A 16,736-nucleotide genomic window follows, 5' to 3' on the forward strand; every position below is an offset into this window, starting at 1 on the left:
CAGAGCAGAGCAGAGCACAGAGCAGAGCAGAGCACAGAGCAGAGCAGAGCAGAGCACAGAGCAGAGCAGAGCAGAGAGCAGAGCATAGCGTTGCTTCCAGTGCGTGACTTGCATGTGCTGCTTGGATCACTGAAGTGATTTCTTAGGGCACTTTTCATCAAATATATGGTTTTTGTCTTAAAAAGCAAACATACTTCTCTCACTCGTGTCTGGAATTTTGCCTTTCAGAAGGCCACTGTTCTTGGTATGACCCTAACAAAACCTGACTTATTCTGTATTTTGTCTTTTTTTCTGTTGGCCGAAGATACTGAATTTATTCTGTGTTCCAAGTACTGGGCATGATGATGCTTTATAAAATGTTTGTTAAAACCAAGAAGAACTTTCCTAAAAAGGCCTTTCAGTGTTCTTTCATTGTACTTAGGGATTCCAAGTCCTTCTCTTTTATCCTTTCTAGTTCTTGATGGTGAAGTTCCTCTGCACCCGCCAGGAGTCAGCTGAACGGTTGGGCGTGCAAGGCTTGAGCATCAGTGGGTACCACCGGCCTGGAAGGGCAGAAGCGGAACAAAGCATCCTCTATGCCCACTGTAGAAGGGACACAGAGAATATTCATGGGGCCACCCTGCTTCTTAGGACTCTGCAGTTCATCCAGCAGCTTGCCCATGACCTGGTAGGTTTCTTCCATTATTATACAACACTCCCCTAGGAGAAGTGACTGACAGTGTCAAGGGAAGTGGGTGACCTTTGAGACTTAGCCCCTCTTGAAGTGATGGCACTATTGATGAATATAGCAGATATTTTACTGCACGATAATACAAAAAGGATGGAGAGAGTGGACTTTGGCATCAGTCTGTGGAATACCACATGGTGTGTGGCCATTGTTGTAAGGTCCCCTGGAGTAGACCTGCAGGCACATGGTACTGTCCCTACTTGTGCTTGCCCAGGGTTGGCAAACACAGCAGCATCATGAGATCTTTCTTTAAGTCTTAAAATTACTTCTCCTATCTGGAGGGGAGTTTCATTTACTAAAGTGACTAAACTATCAGGATTTTAATTTTAAATATTTGGGGTTTGATGCTGACTTTTACAGTTACTAGTAAATCATTGTATCAGTTCACTCAAGGGAGTCGTACTGCCATCACTGTGGAGTACTTCAGGGAAAAACTTGTGTGTGTATAGCAGTGTCCACCCTTAGCTTTCTTTTCTCTTCATTGCACAAGAAGCTATTGAGCCAGTGCACAGATGGTGTTTGGGTCTCTGTTCACTAAGAACTCTTATCACAGCAAAAAAGAAGAGAGGCCTAGCGGTAGTAGCTAGGTTACAACAGATGTGCAGCTCACATGTAGGGAAGTCAGGATAATGCTGGGCACCATTATCATGTAAAGCTAGGCTGATGTTTAAGAAGTCAGAGAGCCTCTGTGGCCACGTGTGTATTACATACATTTGCATGCATGTGTGCACATATAGACACAAAGACACACATACATAGATACACACAAAGATACATTACAGACACAAACATATACATATACACAGACACACACATGCACCTAGGCACACATGTACATAGAAACACAGATACACATACACGCACATTTCTGAGTTGTATGAAAATTTCACTCAGGTGGGTCATCTCACTTCTTAACCATAGCAAGTAAATGATACATCTCAATATTTCTCTAAATATATTTTTTAATTTTACTTTTTTTCTTGTCTTTATCAATTTTTAGGTGCAGCAAAAGGAAGGTGGCTTAAAATATAAGTCTTTCCTGGACTTTGCAGGTCTTGATTTGCAGATCTTCTGGAAGTTTTACAGTAAATTAAAGCAAAAGTAGGTCAGAACTTGTTATAAAGTGACAATCATAAGCAAAGCTGAAATAGATATTTTTTTCCTTCTAAACTTTTTTTTCTTGTATGTATTCTTCTGATTTGAAAGATTCGATTATTGAAAATGGCCCTCAAATTTCTATAACATTTTTAGGAAGCATTTTTCAACCATTTCCTTATTGACTGTCCTCACAGCTGATAGGATAAACAGGTTAGACATTATGGTTTTGTAGGTTGAACATCTCTAATTCAAAATTACAAAATTGAAAAATGTTTTTATGCCACAAGTGGAAAATTCCACATCTCACTTCATATCACAAATCACAGTCAAAATGCAAGCTGAGCTAAAAATACTGTATGGCTGGGAATAGTTATCCAGCCACAGACACAGTGCTTACTTAGTCTGCGCAGGCCCTGGCTTCAGTCTCTAGTAACATAGTGCTTGTAAGCATGCACAAGGCCCTGGCTTCAGTCTCTAGTAACATAGTGCTTGTAAGCATGCACAAGGCCCTGGCTTCAGTCCCCAGCACTGAAAAAAAAATTGTACGCAAAGCAAATGAGTTTCATATTTAAAAAATTATCCATTTGTTTATTTATGTGTTTGTATGAGTTTATGCTCATGTATGTGGGTATGTGGACCTATGTGTATATAGAGGCCAGAAGAGAACATTGGATATCCCATTTTCTTAGCTAGGCTAGAAGCCAGTAAGCCCCAGAAATCCTCTTGTCTTTTGTGCCCACCACCACCACCACCACACACACACCTTAGAGCTGGGTTACTGTATTCACAGGTATGCCTAGCTTGTTACAAGGGCACTGGGACCTGAATGCCAGTTCTTATGATTCTGGAGCAAGCCATCTCTCTAACTCCATGAATTTCATGTTTAAGCTTGGACCCTGACTCCCAAGAGAGCCTTCTTCTCTCTCCTGTCCATTTCCCCTCCCCTCTGATGCATGCATGCATGTGCAAATATTCCAGAATCAGGAAAAAAGTTTCAAAGTTTAAGACTCTTTTGTTCTGATCACAGCCTTTTAAGTGAAGGACATGTTTAGTCTCCGCATTTTACAGGTGAAGTAACAAAATCAGAAATATGCCTCCTTCCCCAGTGGGCATTCAGACGGGGTCTGTTTCCAGGTGTCTGGCAGTGTTCCTTGTATTCCTTCCAGCTTCCTCTGGCTTGGTGTTCCTTTACTGAGCCTGCTCTCTTGAGGGAGGGTAAACGGTACCTGCTGTTCTGCTCTGATGGTCTTTGTCCTCTGCAGCCGAAGGGAAGAATGTATCTGTGCACAGACCCTTCTGCTGAAGCTCCTGCAGAGCTGCTTCTCAGTGCTGCAGGGTGACCCACAAGCTGCCTCAGAGGAAGAGAAACCTACAGCGCAGCGCTCTGAGAGAATACAGGCTGCCAAGGAGCTCTACACACACTTATGTAATGGTAGGTGCTGGGGTGTGCCTTGAATGTGACTTTGCACTGGTGACTATAAGCCAATTGACTATAGAAGTATGAAGGTCTAGTGATTATGTGAGCCAGAAATAGATTGGCGCTGTGGGACATGAACCTGCTTTTCTGCCTCCCTTCCTCTGTTCCTTTTCTTTCTTTTTTTCCTTAAGAATGGGTCTCATGTATCCCAACTTGCCTCTGGCTCACTTAAGTGGTTGAGAATAATCTTCCTGTTTCTACCTCCTGGGTAATGAAATTATAAGCAATAGGAATTCTAGGAATAGGAATTATAACACAATACTCAGGGTTTTTAAAGTTTTTTTATTCACTTTACATCCTGGTCACAGCTTCCCTTCTCTCCTCCCCTCCCAGTCCCTCCCTCTCACCTCACCTTCCCCCACCCACCCCTTCTCAGAAAAGGTGAGACCTCTATGAGTATCATTTAGCTTTGACGTATCAAATTGCAGTAAGACTAGGCACATCTTCTTCTATTGAGGCTAGACTAGGCAGCCCAGTTAGGGGAAAGGGATCCAGAGGCAGGCAATGTAGTCAGAGGCATCCCCTGCTCCTGATTTAGGAGTCTCGTGTGAAGACCCAGCTGCACAACTGTTACATGTGTGCAGAGGGCCTAGGTCCATCCCATGCATGCTCTCTGGTTGGCGGCCCGGTCTCTATGAGTCCTTATGGACCCAGGTTAGTTGATTCTGTAGGTTTTCTTGTGGTATCCTTGTCCCCTCTTCCATAGGATTCCCCAAGCTCTGCTTAGTGTTTGGCTTTCAGTCCCTGCATCTGTTTCCATCAGTTGCTGGGTAGACCTCTCAGATGACAGTTATGCTAGGCTCCTGTCTGCAAGTACAGCAGAGTCTCAGTAACAGTGTCAGGGGTGAGCTCCCTCTCATGGCATGAGTGTTTCAAGTTGGGCCAGTCATTGGTTGGCCCAGCCCTCAAGTTCTGCTCCATCTTTTATCCCTGCACATCTTGTAGGTAGGACAGTTTATGAATCTAAGGTTTTGTGGCTGGGTTGGTGTCCCATTCTATCCATTGGAAGTCTTGCTGGTTACAGGAGATGGCCTGTTCAGGGTCCATAATCCCTCATTGCTAGGAGTCTTATCTAGGGTCACCCTCATGGATTCCTGGGAGTTTCCATTGTCCTAGATTTCTAGTTCATCCCAGAGATTCCCCCAACCCCTAGCCCACTGCCAATCTAGTTGTTTCCCTGTACTTTCTCCCTCCATCCTCCCCCCACCTCATCCCTCCTATTTTCATTCCCACTCCCTCCCTGACACAGTCCCCTGCCTCCACTGTCCACTCTCCCATGTCTAATCTATTTCCCCTTCTCAGTGAGATTCAAGTGTCCCCCTTGGGCCCTCCTTGTTACTTAGCTTCTTTGGGACTGTGCATTGCAGCATAGATACCCTGACCTTTATGACTAATATCCACTCAGAAGTTAGTGCATACCATGTTTCTTTTTCCGGGTCTGGGTTACCTTACTCAGGATGATCTTTTTCTTGTTCACAAAACTCATTTTTATATAGTCCTGGGCCTCAAACCCAGAGCTTCACAAATGCTAGGCAAGCACTCTGCCATCTGATTTATATTCCTGTCACAACAGGAGAATTTTTGATACCTTTTGGATTACTGTTTTGAGTTGAGGGTTTGTTCTTATACAGCTCACTTCCTCCTAGTTTTAGATACAGTTCTATTTTATTGAGGGTAATTACTTTCACACTTTTCAACCTCAATGCCATTCAAGACTCTGGATGAGGCCCTTAGAGAGAGAAAGACTATAATAACAGTTGAGGATGAAGCACATGCCATATCTGAGAACCTTTTAAGTCTTTATCTCAAGTGTGTCTCAAGAGAACAGAGAAATCAAGATATAAAAACTTGTTTTAGTCATATGTCAATAAAAACTAACTTGCCTATACTGCTAAACCTATACAAAGAAATTGTCTGCTCTGGTATAAAGGACAAGTGGGGAGTAGTGATGTGCAACCAGGTTAGTTAAGGAAGAGAAGGAAGGTGCTAGAGCTGATCCATTGTTCTTTCTCACTAGTGGTAGATAGACCTAATGGAAATTCCATGCCCATGGAGATCCTAAAACAAGAAGTGAGAAACACTCTTCTCAATGGGGCTGCCATCTTCTTTCCTGATCGACAGACCCGGAGAAACCAGCTCTTCACCATGATGGTAATTATGTACTGAAAGTGTGGATTCCATGACTGAGTTAGTCTTTATCTTCTCTAAACACATGACAGCATTTTCTGATGTGTTCACTATATGCAGAGCTTTGTGTGAGATTTTAAAGGACAGGCACTGTGCTCAATTTGGATTTCACAGTTTATTCTCTTGCTTAGTCACAGTGTAGTTTCCACTCTTATGACTTGCCCACAATCGAATTCTTATCTTTTCTTTCTCAAATTATGAGAAAAATTTAAAGGAACAACATAGTGAATCCTCATCACCTAACTTTGACCGTGGCACACTCAGGCTAATCTTGAGGTATATCTGTGATATACCTCACTTACTTTTCAGTATACACACCCACGCAGTGTCATTTTGAAGTAAATCCCTGACCAATTTTATTCATAACTATCTCAGTATATGACTGAAGAAAATCTAATGAGGTTTGACTCCTCAGCTGGTTCTTCTTACCCTCGTAGGGCCCCCCAGATTCAGTACCAGGGTAGAAGGTGCTTTTCATAGTTAAAAGCACTATAGTGTCAAACGGAACATTTTATACCAAATACTCTTGCATTTATTTGCTGGAAGCATTCATCAGGTAGCTGAATGAATTACTTTTGTTTTTGTCGTCGTCGTCATTGTCGTTAGCATGTGCCCCACGTGAAACATAGAAGGCATTTGGCCACTTGAATGGTGTTAGTGTCTTTTAGCAAAGCAGCCTTGTTTCTTTCTCTCTGTTCATCCCTTCAGAGAGGGATTAGGTTGGGTGTTTTTGTTTTTTGTTTTGTTTTATTTTTTCACTTTACACCATCATGAATTAAAAGCACTGCTAATTTTTATGTTGCTAAACAATTCTCTCATAAGGCAACTGTGTTCATTGTGACCATCTCTTATCTTCCCAACTGTACTGTACCAAGCAGAGGCCTAGGTCTTAAATCCTCTGGAATCTCCCTTAGTGCCTTACATAGAAATTGGTGTTTAGGATCACTATTAAGCCATAACATTTCCTTCCTTGTTCATCCCCAAGATCACACATGAATATCAACATTGTAACATAAGCATTCCAAAATTTGAAAGTCCTGCAGTCTTTAAAAATCCAGTCTCTTTAAAATATTTAGTCTCTTTTAAAATCCAGAGTCTTTGTAAATTCCAAAATCTGTTTAAAAATTCAAAGTCAACTATGGGCTCCTAAAAAATCAAAAATAAGTTAAATACTTTTTTGTACTTCAAGAGGGAAGAACCAGGGCACAGTCACCATCACAGCAAACAAACCCAAATTCCAAGTGTATAAATAGCCCAATGTCTGATACTGGGATTCACTCACAATCTTCCAGGCTCCTCCACAGAGCTCGGGTCACGTCTCTGGCTCTGTCCTCTGCAGCACACACAGCTTGTCTCCTAGGCTCAGGCTGACTCCACTCCATACTTGTTGCTGTTCTTGGCAGTCATCCCATGGTACTGCCATCTCTAAAATGCTAGGGTCTCTTGCTGCAACTGGACTGCACTTTTCACCAATAGCCTCTGCTGGTCCCTCTTCATCTGGTGTTAAGCCTCAGCTTCTCTCCATAATTCCTTCAGTTCTGGCCTTCAGCTGCTACTGAGTCTGTTCCTTCTCCAATAACCTTTCTTGGCCTCTCAAAGTACCAAGCCTTGGTTGCTTTTCATGACTTCTTTATGCCTTCAAAACCAGTACCACCTGGATGATTCTTATATATTACCAAGTTCAGCTGCCATTTCAAGGTACAACTTGGCCCCCTCTGGAACACAGCTTCTGTGTGCTGACTTTTGAGGAAATACTTCCGCAGAAGATTTTACCCCAATGATCCTAGTCTTTTCTTAATCACTACTAATTTCTTAGCTCTAGCTGACCAGCATTAATTGTCCCAGGAAAGCAAAGGTTTCACTTCAGTGGTCTGGTCTCTTGGTAATCACAGCTGATTCTTCAGCCCTTGCTGACTGGAACCATACATTTTTTTTTTAACAATTTATTTATTATTATACATAAGTACACTGTAGCTGACTTCAGAGGCATCAGAAGAGGGCATCAGATCTCATTACGGGTGGTTGTGAGCCACCATGTGGTTGCTGGGATTTGAAATCAGGACCTTTGGAAAAGCAGTCAGTGTTCTTACCTGCTGAGCCATCGCACCAGTCCCCGGAACCACAAATTCTTAACTCAAAATATTCAACATCCCCAATAGAGTCTTTGAGTGACTCTCAAACTTCTCACTGGAATGTCACAAGCCAGTCCTCCATCATCTGCATGTCTTTCAACACTCTTATCTTCCAAGCTCCCCTGAACAGCTCACCAAGCTTTGAACACTCAACGACTTTTTTAGCCCAGAGTTCCAAAGTCCCTTCTACAATCCTCCCCAAACAACATAGTCAGGTCCATCACAGCAATACCCCACTATCCTGGTACCAATAGGTCTTAGGGTTTCTATTGCTGTGCTGAAACACCATGACCAAAGAACTTGGGAAGAAAGGAGTTTATTTGGCTTACAGTTCCACATTGTTGTTTATCTTGAAGGAAGTCCAGACAGGAATTCAAACAGGGCAGGAACCTAGAGACAGGAGCTGATGCAGAGGTCTTGAAGGTGTGCTGCTTACTGGCTTAGTTGGATGCTTTGAGATGGTCCAGTGGGTGGTGGTATTCTGTGGTATTCTGTATGGCTCTAAGGTCTCAAGAATGTTATGGAGTTGATTTTCTAAATGTACAGTTTCTGGTTTCCTAGAAGAGTGTCACTGAGAATGAACGCAAGCAGTCTCTGCAACTCACTTTCCATTCACTCTGCACATATTTTAGGTAAGTTTACTTTTCTTTATTTGTCAAATACCTTGGATTTTTGAAAAATTATTTGTTGTTGTTGTTGTTATTATTATTATTATCATATCCATATCTTCTCATGTCTTTTGGAATTGTGCTTTCTCTGCTAATCTAAAAAGCTTTAGTTTCTGAAGTTTTTCCTAGGTTTAAGAGTGACTAGAATAGTGATGTACTTGAAGTCACAGTCATTATAAAAACAGTTAGTTATATTTGGATCCACTGTGGATCCCTTCTGAGTGCTTTGGTTTCTAAGGTAATTTTAAAGGTAAAAACTGTAATTTAAGGAGGATCAGGTCTTATATTTAAATCTATAAATGTAACTACTTAAAAACTAACTACAAAACAGCATAGTGGCACATGCCTATAATTCCAGCATTCAGGCAGTGGAGACAGAAGAATCTCTGAGAGTTTAAGGCCAGCCCAGGTTACATACATAGTGCGTTCAGGTCTGCCTAGGTTACATAGAAAAACCCTGTCTCAAAACAAAAACAAAAAGAAAAAAAAAAGACCTGGGAAGAACTGAGAAGATAGCTCACTTGGCAAAGTACTTACCTTGCACTTTAAAGACTTGAGCTCAATCCCCAGACTCCACATTAAAAACAAAAACAACAACAACAGCAAAACAGAAATGGTGATGTGACATGTAATCCCAGTGCTGGGAGGCAGAGAAAGGGAAATCCCTAGGGCTTGCTGGCTAGCCAGCCAACTTTGCACATCCCTGGCCAATGAGAGACCCTTTCTCAAGCAAACAAAGTGGGCAGTACCTGAGGAACAGTTCACAAGGTTATCTTCTAACCTCCACATACATGTACACACACACACCCCCACAGCCACACACATACACACCCACACATACACACAGACACACACACACATACCTGCAAAATAGCACAGAATAGTGATTTGCAGAAAGAAGATAGGCAGGAGCTGGGAGGACTTGGAGAGTTGTTGGTGTCAAAGATGCTAGTGGATTTGCATAGAAAGGACAGCACAACCCGTCTTTCTGACCCTTGACATTGAAATCTGTCTATATTCTTTTTGGGACCTTCAAGGTAGAAAACATGAAAATCCCCAGCCTGTACCCATATGTTGACACGTTTGTGTCCTTTCAGTGATAAGGATCCAGGAGGCCTTCTGCTTTTACCTGAGAAGAGTGACCTGGCCACCATGAACACCAGTGAAGTCCTGGCTGTCATGAACACCCTCCTCTCTGTTGCTGCTCGAGAGGTACCTAGTGACAGTGATCTGTCTGTGGTCTTTCTGTCCTGCTTTCAGGAGTGTGGTTATGCCAGTCACCATGTCTTCCTTGTAGCCCTCATTTGCAATATGAGTACACTTTGATATTGGCTGCCTCACCTGTGCACAGAGGTTTCCAGCCAGCCCCTGCAAACAAATTAAGAGATTTTTGTTTACCTTAGCAAGGACTGAAAACAAAAGAGTGCTAAGACTTCTGTGAACAGAGGGATGGACATCAAGTGCCCAGTAGTATTGGTCAGTGAGCCCAGCAAGATCTGATTTGTTTGTTTGTTTGTTTGTTTGTTTGTTTCGAGACAGAGTTTCTATGTGTAGCCCTGGCTGTCCTGGAACTCACTCTGTAGACTAGGCTGGCCTCAAACTCAGAAATTCACCTGCCTTTGCCTCCCAAGTGCTGGGATTAAAGGTGTGTGCCACCACTGCCCGGCTAAGATCTGATTTTTTTGTTTTGTTTTGTTTTCTGAAAACTTCTTTGATTTTTTTTTTTTTTAATTAAGATCAGTTCATGAATTTTCAGCCCTATCAACTCTGACACTATAATCTCTTTATCTTGTGATGGTAGTAATTTATATGTTGTGCTTCTTAGAATGTAGCCCATGCTGCTACCAAATAAGTCTTGCCTGACAGAAGTTTGGTTTCCAGGTCCCACCCAATGCTGTTCATTCAAATCCCTAGGGAGAGGCTCTGAGAAAGCCTCCTTGGCTCACTCTAGTAACCCAAGGTTTCCAGGAGCTCTTATAGTGGGAGAATCGTCTAAGCCCCAGCCTGGAGGTGTTTGGAAATGTGGTCTTCAGAATGACTCATATTATATCTTGTGGTTGAGCTTAGTGTCTTTATTTAGGTTTGCTTGTTTGTTTGTTTGTTTTAATTCATTGTTTTTGATGTTTTTGGTTTTTAATGCAGTCTCATCTAACCCAGACTAGCTTACCGAGAATGACTTCAAATTTGTGAGTCTTCTGCTTCCACCTCCTGTGTGCTTTGATTATAGGTGGCATGTGACGGCACACTCAATGTATGCACTTCTGGGGATGAAATGCAGGGCTTCATGTGTGTTAGGCAACTGATATGTGAACTGAGCAACATCCTAGCCTTTATCTCCTCCAGTTGTTAGTGCTTTCCTGTTACTAATTTGTTTTTAAAACCATCTACAGTAGTAAACTAATAGGCAGTTCCCTTCTCTTGTAGCCCTTACTGAGCATGTAGTCTAACTGAGTCACCAGTAGTCCCAGCTTCACTGAGGCTGACCACTGTCTAACTACCATGTCTTCAAACTAATTCATTTCTGTCTTTATAGTCAGTCTGTTTTTGAGATTGTGCTGTCATTTTTCTGGACTCACTCTTCTGCTGTCCCTGAATCTTCCTTATAAGCTTACTCAAACTACTTGTTACCAATGTGTGCTGTCCACCTTGGGTGGCTACTGCTCACTTAGTGTCCACCTTAGTGTCCACCTCTGTCCATCCTGTATGTTCCTCAGATGTGAGTCTTTAAACTCTTGCCCTCCCCAGTCCTGCTGAGATGGAGAACTTCAGGGATTCTACCAGGCTTCACTTTGCTGATTGTGCTTCCCGTGGGAGGAATTACTAAATGTTGGAGCCAGGACTAAGAGCTGGGCTGTCTTGTCCTCTTTTCAAAAGATCACACTTGTTGTAAGCTGTAGCTAGAGAAATGAGGTGGCATTTTTGCCAAAGAAATCCCTGTAAGCCTTAGCACTTGGAGATCAGTGCTTACCCAATGTCAGCCCTCACACATCTGAGCTCACACAGATGGAGTTGGATTACACTGAGCCTTTTAGGGAGAGATCAATCAGCTGCTATCATAGTTCCCTGAGATATTGGTGATTATACAAGAGTGGTAGAGTTGGATTAGTAAAAGTGGTCAGAACTAATTACCTGAAGTTTTCTTCTAAGTCTGTTAATTCACCTGTATCCACTGGATGCCTGCTGTGTACAAGGCCCTGAGCCAGGCATAAGGGATATGGTAATAGAGGACCCCAGTGGAGAGGAGAAGACATGCCATCAGACTCACTATGCAGTCATGCTGTCAGTGCATGGGCATGTGGGAGAGGCTGGGAAAGACACCTAGCCCTATCTAGAGGAGCTTGGAAGGCGCTTTGGAGAAGGTGATGCTAGAGGCAGGGAGAGACAAAATCTAGAGACGATGGTGACAGTGTAGGCAGAAGGGGCCTGTGACAGATACATGAGGAGCACAGGTGCTTGAAGAGAGGAATGGCAGTGTGTGAACTTCAGGTGAAGCCAAGCTGCACACTCTAAGAAGGAGTCAGTGCTGGGGCTGTAAGATATAACACACTATGGTAGTTGAAGCTATGGCTGGACAGCTTTATGGGCAACTGGAGGACTTCTGCAAAGAAAAGGCAGTTGCAAGAGCAGGAAGGAGTCATGGGCAGGATTTCAAGAGAGCTGCAGATCAAGGAGGAGGAAAAGTGAGGGCACGAGTGAACAAAATGTCTGAGGGGCGGGAGAAGCTGTGCCCTCTAGGTGATAACTGGTACCTCTGAGTATCCCCAGAAGCAACAGAATGAGAGACTGAAGCAAAACCACAATAAATAAGGCACTTTTACATTTTTTAATTTTATTTTTTTATTGTATGAGTGTGAGTATTTTCCCTGGATGTATGTATTGTTCATGACATGCATGCCTGGTGCACTTGGAGGTCCAAAGAGGATATTGGGGGCAGGTATTGGTGCCACACACCTTTAATCCCAGTACTTGGGAGGTAGAGGCAGTCAGATCTCTGAGTTTGAGACCAGCCTGGTCTCCATAGTGAGTTCTAGAACAGCCAATCTACATAGAGAAACCCTGTTACAAAAATAAAAACAAAAACAAAAGCGTATCGGATTCCTCAGAACTGGAGTTACGGATGATTGTACTGAACCTAGGTCCTTTGCGAGAGCAACAAGCAATCTCAACCACTGAACCAACTCAGCTTCCCATCCGTTACAAAGAGTAGACACACGTGTGCTGGCTCGGGAGGCAGAGGTAGGTGAGCTCTGAGTCTGATCAAGCCTAATCTACAGATGAGTTTCAGGCTATCCAGGGCTACACAGAGAAACCATATCTTGAAAAACCAAAATAAATAAATAAACAAACAAATCGGCCTCATGCTCTGGCCGGTCTGAAACTGCCAGAAATACACCTACCTCTGCCTCCTTAGTGCCAGAATTAAAAGTGGGTACAGAAATTCCCAGCTATAAAAGGTATCTTTTAGAACGAGGAGAATGGATGGATGGATGGATAGATGGATGGAACACACACACACACACACACACACACCTCTATTTAAGACTGGTCTGACTGAAGTCAAGGCTCCCTGCCAGTAGCTCTTTGATGGCTTAGTTTTCTCTCTCCTCTCTAAATGGAGCCAACATAATTTCATTTGGGTTCCCTGGTTTCCTTTCTATCCTTGTTATTTTTATATAGAGTGTTTGCTTTGCCTTACAGAATCATATGCATGCAATCCTCTGTGACATATTTGCTTTAGTGAGCATTGGTTTTGAGATTCATTAATGTTGATATATGTGCTCTTTCATTTGTGTCCAATGGCTTTTATGACATGTCGTCATTTATGTTTTACTTTAGAAAAATAAATGGTTTGGTTCTAGCTTGGTGAAGTTGATTCCATAATGGTGCCAACATAAATACACTTTTGATCTTATGTATAAGACTTTATCTCTAGAGGTCAGGTGACCCCCCTTCAAAGTTTCAAGAACAGAGATGGTGGTTAGACAGTCCATAGAAAGATGAAGTTATTTTAGGGTAGAAGAAATTTGATCAAAAAACCCAGGAAGAGCCACAAAGAGAAGATATGAAGATCTAAGAGCAGGAAGAGATCTGCAGTGGGAAGGGTCCTTGGGGTGCAGAAACAGATGGCCTATGGAGGAAAACTGTGTGGAGAGGGGCGTTCTTATAAAGCAATCTTTCTTGCTTTGCTACTGGGTTGACTATTCGCTATATCCATGGTTTGGGGTTTGTTTGTTTGTTTGTTTGTTTGTTTCTAGCGACAGTCACTCTGGCAGAGATGTCTCTGAATATTCTTGTCTGGACACTCTGTCTGCTTTCTTGCAGTGTGAGTTGTTGATGCTCAATCGGGCCAATGGGGCAGTTGGTTCCGTACTCTTCTCCCTGTTCTGGTCTGTGCAAGGAAGCCTGCTCTCCTGGTGCTTCCTGCAGCTCAAGAGCACAGATGCTGCAGCCAAAGAGCTCGCCATGGATCTTATTGAAAAATGTGAGTGTCAGCAATCCATGACCACAGACAGGTTTCTGAATTTGACCTGGCAAGAATGCTCTTCCTCAGTAACTCATGTACTCATGTGTCAGGTATGCATGGGGCTTTCTGTGTCACAGCCTTCTTAGCAGGGCTGATTTTGTCCTTTTTCTTCTTTAATACAGAGTTTCACTACTATCCCAGGCAGACCTCAGACTCACAGTTTTCTGCCTTAGGCCCATAGTGCTGGATTACAGGCATGTGCCTCCATGACTGGCATAGCTTCACTTAGAGAAATGTTATCTCCATTTCTCTGAAAAGTAACAGGAACAAAGGCATAACTCACTTTAATATCAACCTTTACTGACATCTGGACTGTTATCTCTCTCAGAAGCATTTGCCTGACGTCTAACAATCTCGTCTGATGCAGAACCCCTAGCTTCTGTATCCCTCTAGAGCAGTGGTTTCCAACTGACCTAATGCTGTAACACTTTACTATAGTTCCTCATGTCCTGGTGATCCCAACCATAAAATTATTGTTATTTCTACTTCATAACTGTAATTTTGCTACTGTTATAAATGGTAACATAAATATGTGTTTTCCAATGGTCTTAACTGACCATAGGTCGAAAACCACTGCTCTATAGCTTCATTTTTGATGACAATTAAGCAACTGATGTTTTTCCTATATCAAGTATTAACTTCTCCCTTTGTTTTTTGGTAGATGTGGGGCAGTTTCTGGCAAGCATGAGAGTGATTTTGGAGTCCCTTTTGTCACAGTATAGTGGAAAGACCATAGTAGAAAAATTATGCAATTCAGTGTTTTCCATGGCAGCTCGTCAACTGGTAAGAGAAAATGGGGGCTGTTTGTAATTAGCAGAGAGGGGTGTTTAGCCCAGAGATAGTCTGAAGTGTATACTAAGCCCTCTATTCATTCCCCTGCAGGTCATCTTCCTGCTAGACTTCTGCACTTTAGACGTGTCCCACTGCACACTCCTAAGAGAGTTCAGCACCCTCACAGAGCTGTTGAAGAAGCTGTGCAGTGACCCTGAAGGAGGCCTGAGCAAGGTGACTCAAGGTGGCCCTTGAACCTGATTTTCCTCTCCTGGGAGAGGGTGACTGTAGATCAGTTCTTCCAACAAGGGTAGTAAGTGCTGACCCTTGTTGATTTGTCAGCATCAGCATCAGAAATCAGACCCAAAGGAAGCTATGCAACTAATAGCATATGAAATTACATAAAGTTCATAGCAGTGAATACTCAGCTGAAGTCTAGACGGCTTCAAAGACAAATTAGATTTGGAAGTCTCTTCTTTATTTTTCAGTATACAATGTTCTTAATGGTCTGCAGTCCACAACAGCCCTGTGGCAATAGAAAAGACATATTCATTTAGTAGGTTTAAAAGAGTCAGAGAAGAGGGCAGAAGTCTCAGATATGCCATAGTCCCAAATAAGAATGTTAAACCTATCGAAACTCTCAAATTCAGGGACTTTGTTGCTTTTGTTTTTGTTCTTTTCTCCACTGAAAGGTCATACTGTAATCATTTGTAAGAAATGGTTCTATCCTAGCTAAAGACAGAAGGTGGTCACAGAGCCTCTGGAATATGGTAAAAGTAGGTGTGTGCTGTATGGAGTGGTGAACAGGTCTCGGTGTCTGTATGGACTGCAAGGTCAAGCCTGTTAGCCCTGCACAGTGGTCTTTCAGAGCTATTAGAGCCCATGCTCCCACAGCTCTGAGAAGCAGTCTGTTGTACCAGCTGGGAGAGAGTGATTTGAGCAGTTTTCTCTGACTCCTTTGTCTTCCTAGTTGGATGTGGAGACCTGGCAGCAGGAGCAGCCTGTGGTATTGCATACCTGGACCAAGGAATCCACCCACAACTATGAAAATAACTGCCATGAAGTGTCTGTCTTTGTTAGCCCAGGGGCAACTTATTTTGAGGTGGAATTTGATGAGAGGTGTGAGACTGAGAAAAGGTGAGACGCATGGATTCCTTTCTCAAGCAACAGGGGGTCAGAAACAAGCAAAGGAAGTAATGGGAGCTGTGTCTTCACAGGTACGATTATTTGGAATTTACTGACTCTCGAGGTGGGAAGACACGCTATGACACCAAAGTTGGGACTTATAAATGGCCCAAGGTGAGTGGCATTCCCAGAAGGAATTGAAGTACCCCCTTTGGTAGTTTTTCTCCTTTTGTTAGTCCTTGGAACAGTAGAACTGTCATTCTTGACCAGTGGAGCTAGGAAAAGGGCCCAGAATCCAGCTCCCAGTTAGTTTTGCTTGGTCTCTGGGCAGGAGGTTGGGAGCAGAGACCTACATGAGCATGGTCACTGGCTGGGAAGGTTGCCGACAGGTGGTCACTCAAGGTTTGCCAAGCTCAGTAGCCATGTTCTCCTCATTTTGCTTCTTTATGAATGCAGTTATGAATTTTGGGGCTTAGTTGCACCTTTGTACATTTGTCCTTTAGTAGTTTAGACTTCTGGAAATAGAGACCCCTTTGTAAATGTTTTAAATTTCAAGTTGCTTGCTGACAATTGAGGTGCAGCCCCCTGCCATCTCTTTGACCACATGACTTCCTTTGTCTCTAGAAAGTGACCTTTAAGGATGGCCCTCGGCTGCAGTTCCTCTTTCATTCTGACAGCAGTAACAATGAGTGGGGCTACAAGTTCACTGTCACTGCCTATGGTCTGCCTGATGTTGCTGTGTCTTGGGGTTTGGACTTGCAACTCCTTGTCTCCCGACTGATGGGGCGCCTTGCTTCCCAGTGCATGGCACTCAAGTCAGTGCATCGTAAGTCCACAGCCCTGTCTCCTTCCTTCTTCAGAACCACTTTAAAGAGCAAGGTGGAACTCTTATAGGCGGTCCTCACATAGTGACAGAGCAAAGCATTGACAACATTCCCTGTCAGTTTCTACTACACACTTGACACCATTGTCTGGAAGGTTCTTGACTTAGGCTCCAGCCCTCATCACAGAGGTGCCACTCAGTCCT

General features: G+C 43.1%; 1 protein-coding gene across 3 annotated transcripts in view; it reads left to right on the forward strand.

Moving 5' to 3' along the window:
* Positions 1 to 16,736, forward strand: part of Zzef1 (zinc finger ZZ-type and EF-hand domain containing 1) — a 126,047-nt gene that overhangs the window by 50,105 nt on the left and 59,206 nt on the right. For 2 of the 3 annotated variants that reach the window (XM_021176147.2, XM_029484135.1), the window contains exons 13-24: positions 455 to 667; positions 1,728 to 1,828; positions 3,088 to 3,257; positions 5,320 to 5,453; positions 8,183 to 8,253; positions 9,387 to 9,501; positions 13,612 to 13,771; positions 14,475 to 14,596; positions 14,696 to 14,818; positions 15,555 to 15,721; positions 15,802 to 15,883; positions 16,334 to 16,535. In XM_021176147.2, the coding sequence (XP_021031806.1) occupies positions 455 to 667; positions 1,728 to 1,828; positions 3,088 to 3,257; positions 5,320 to 5,453; positions 8,183 to 8,253; positions 9,387 to 9,501; positions 13,612 to 13,771; positions 14,475 to 14,596; positions 14,696 to 14,818; positions 15,555 to 15,721; positions 15,802 to 15,883; positions 16,334 to 16,535 (1,660 nt within the window). The remainder of the gene's footprint in view (positions 1 to 454; positions 668 to 1,727; positions 1,829 to 3,087; positions 3,258 to 5,319; positions 5,454 to 8,182; positions 8,254 to 9,386; positions 9,502 to 13,611; positions 13,772 to 14,474; positions 14,597 to 14,695; positions 14,819 to 15,554; positions 15,722 to 15,801; positions 15,884 to 16,333; positions 16,536 to 16,736) is intronic. The other variant, XM_029484134.1, reaches the window with a different exon arrangement.

This window comes from Mus caroli, chromosome 11, assembly GCF_900094665.2.
Source record: "Mus caroli chromosome 11, CAROLI_EIJ_v1.1, whole genome shotgun sequence".
NCBI lineage: Eukaryota > Metazoa > Chordata > Mammalia > Rodentia > Muridae > Mus > Mus caroli.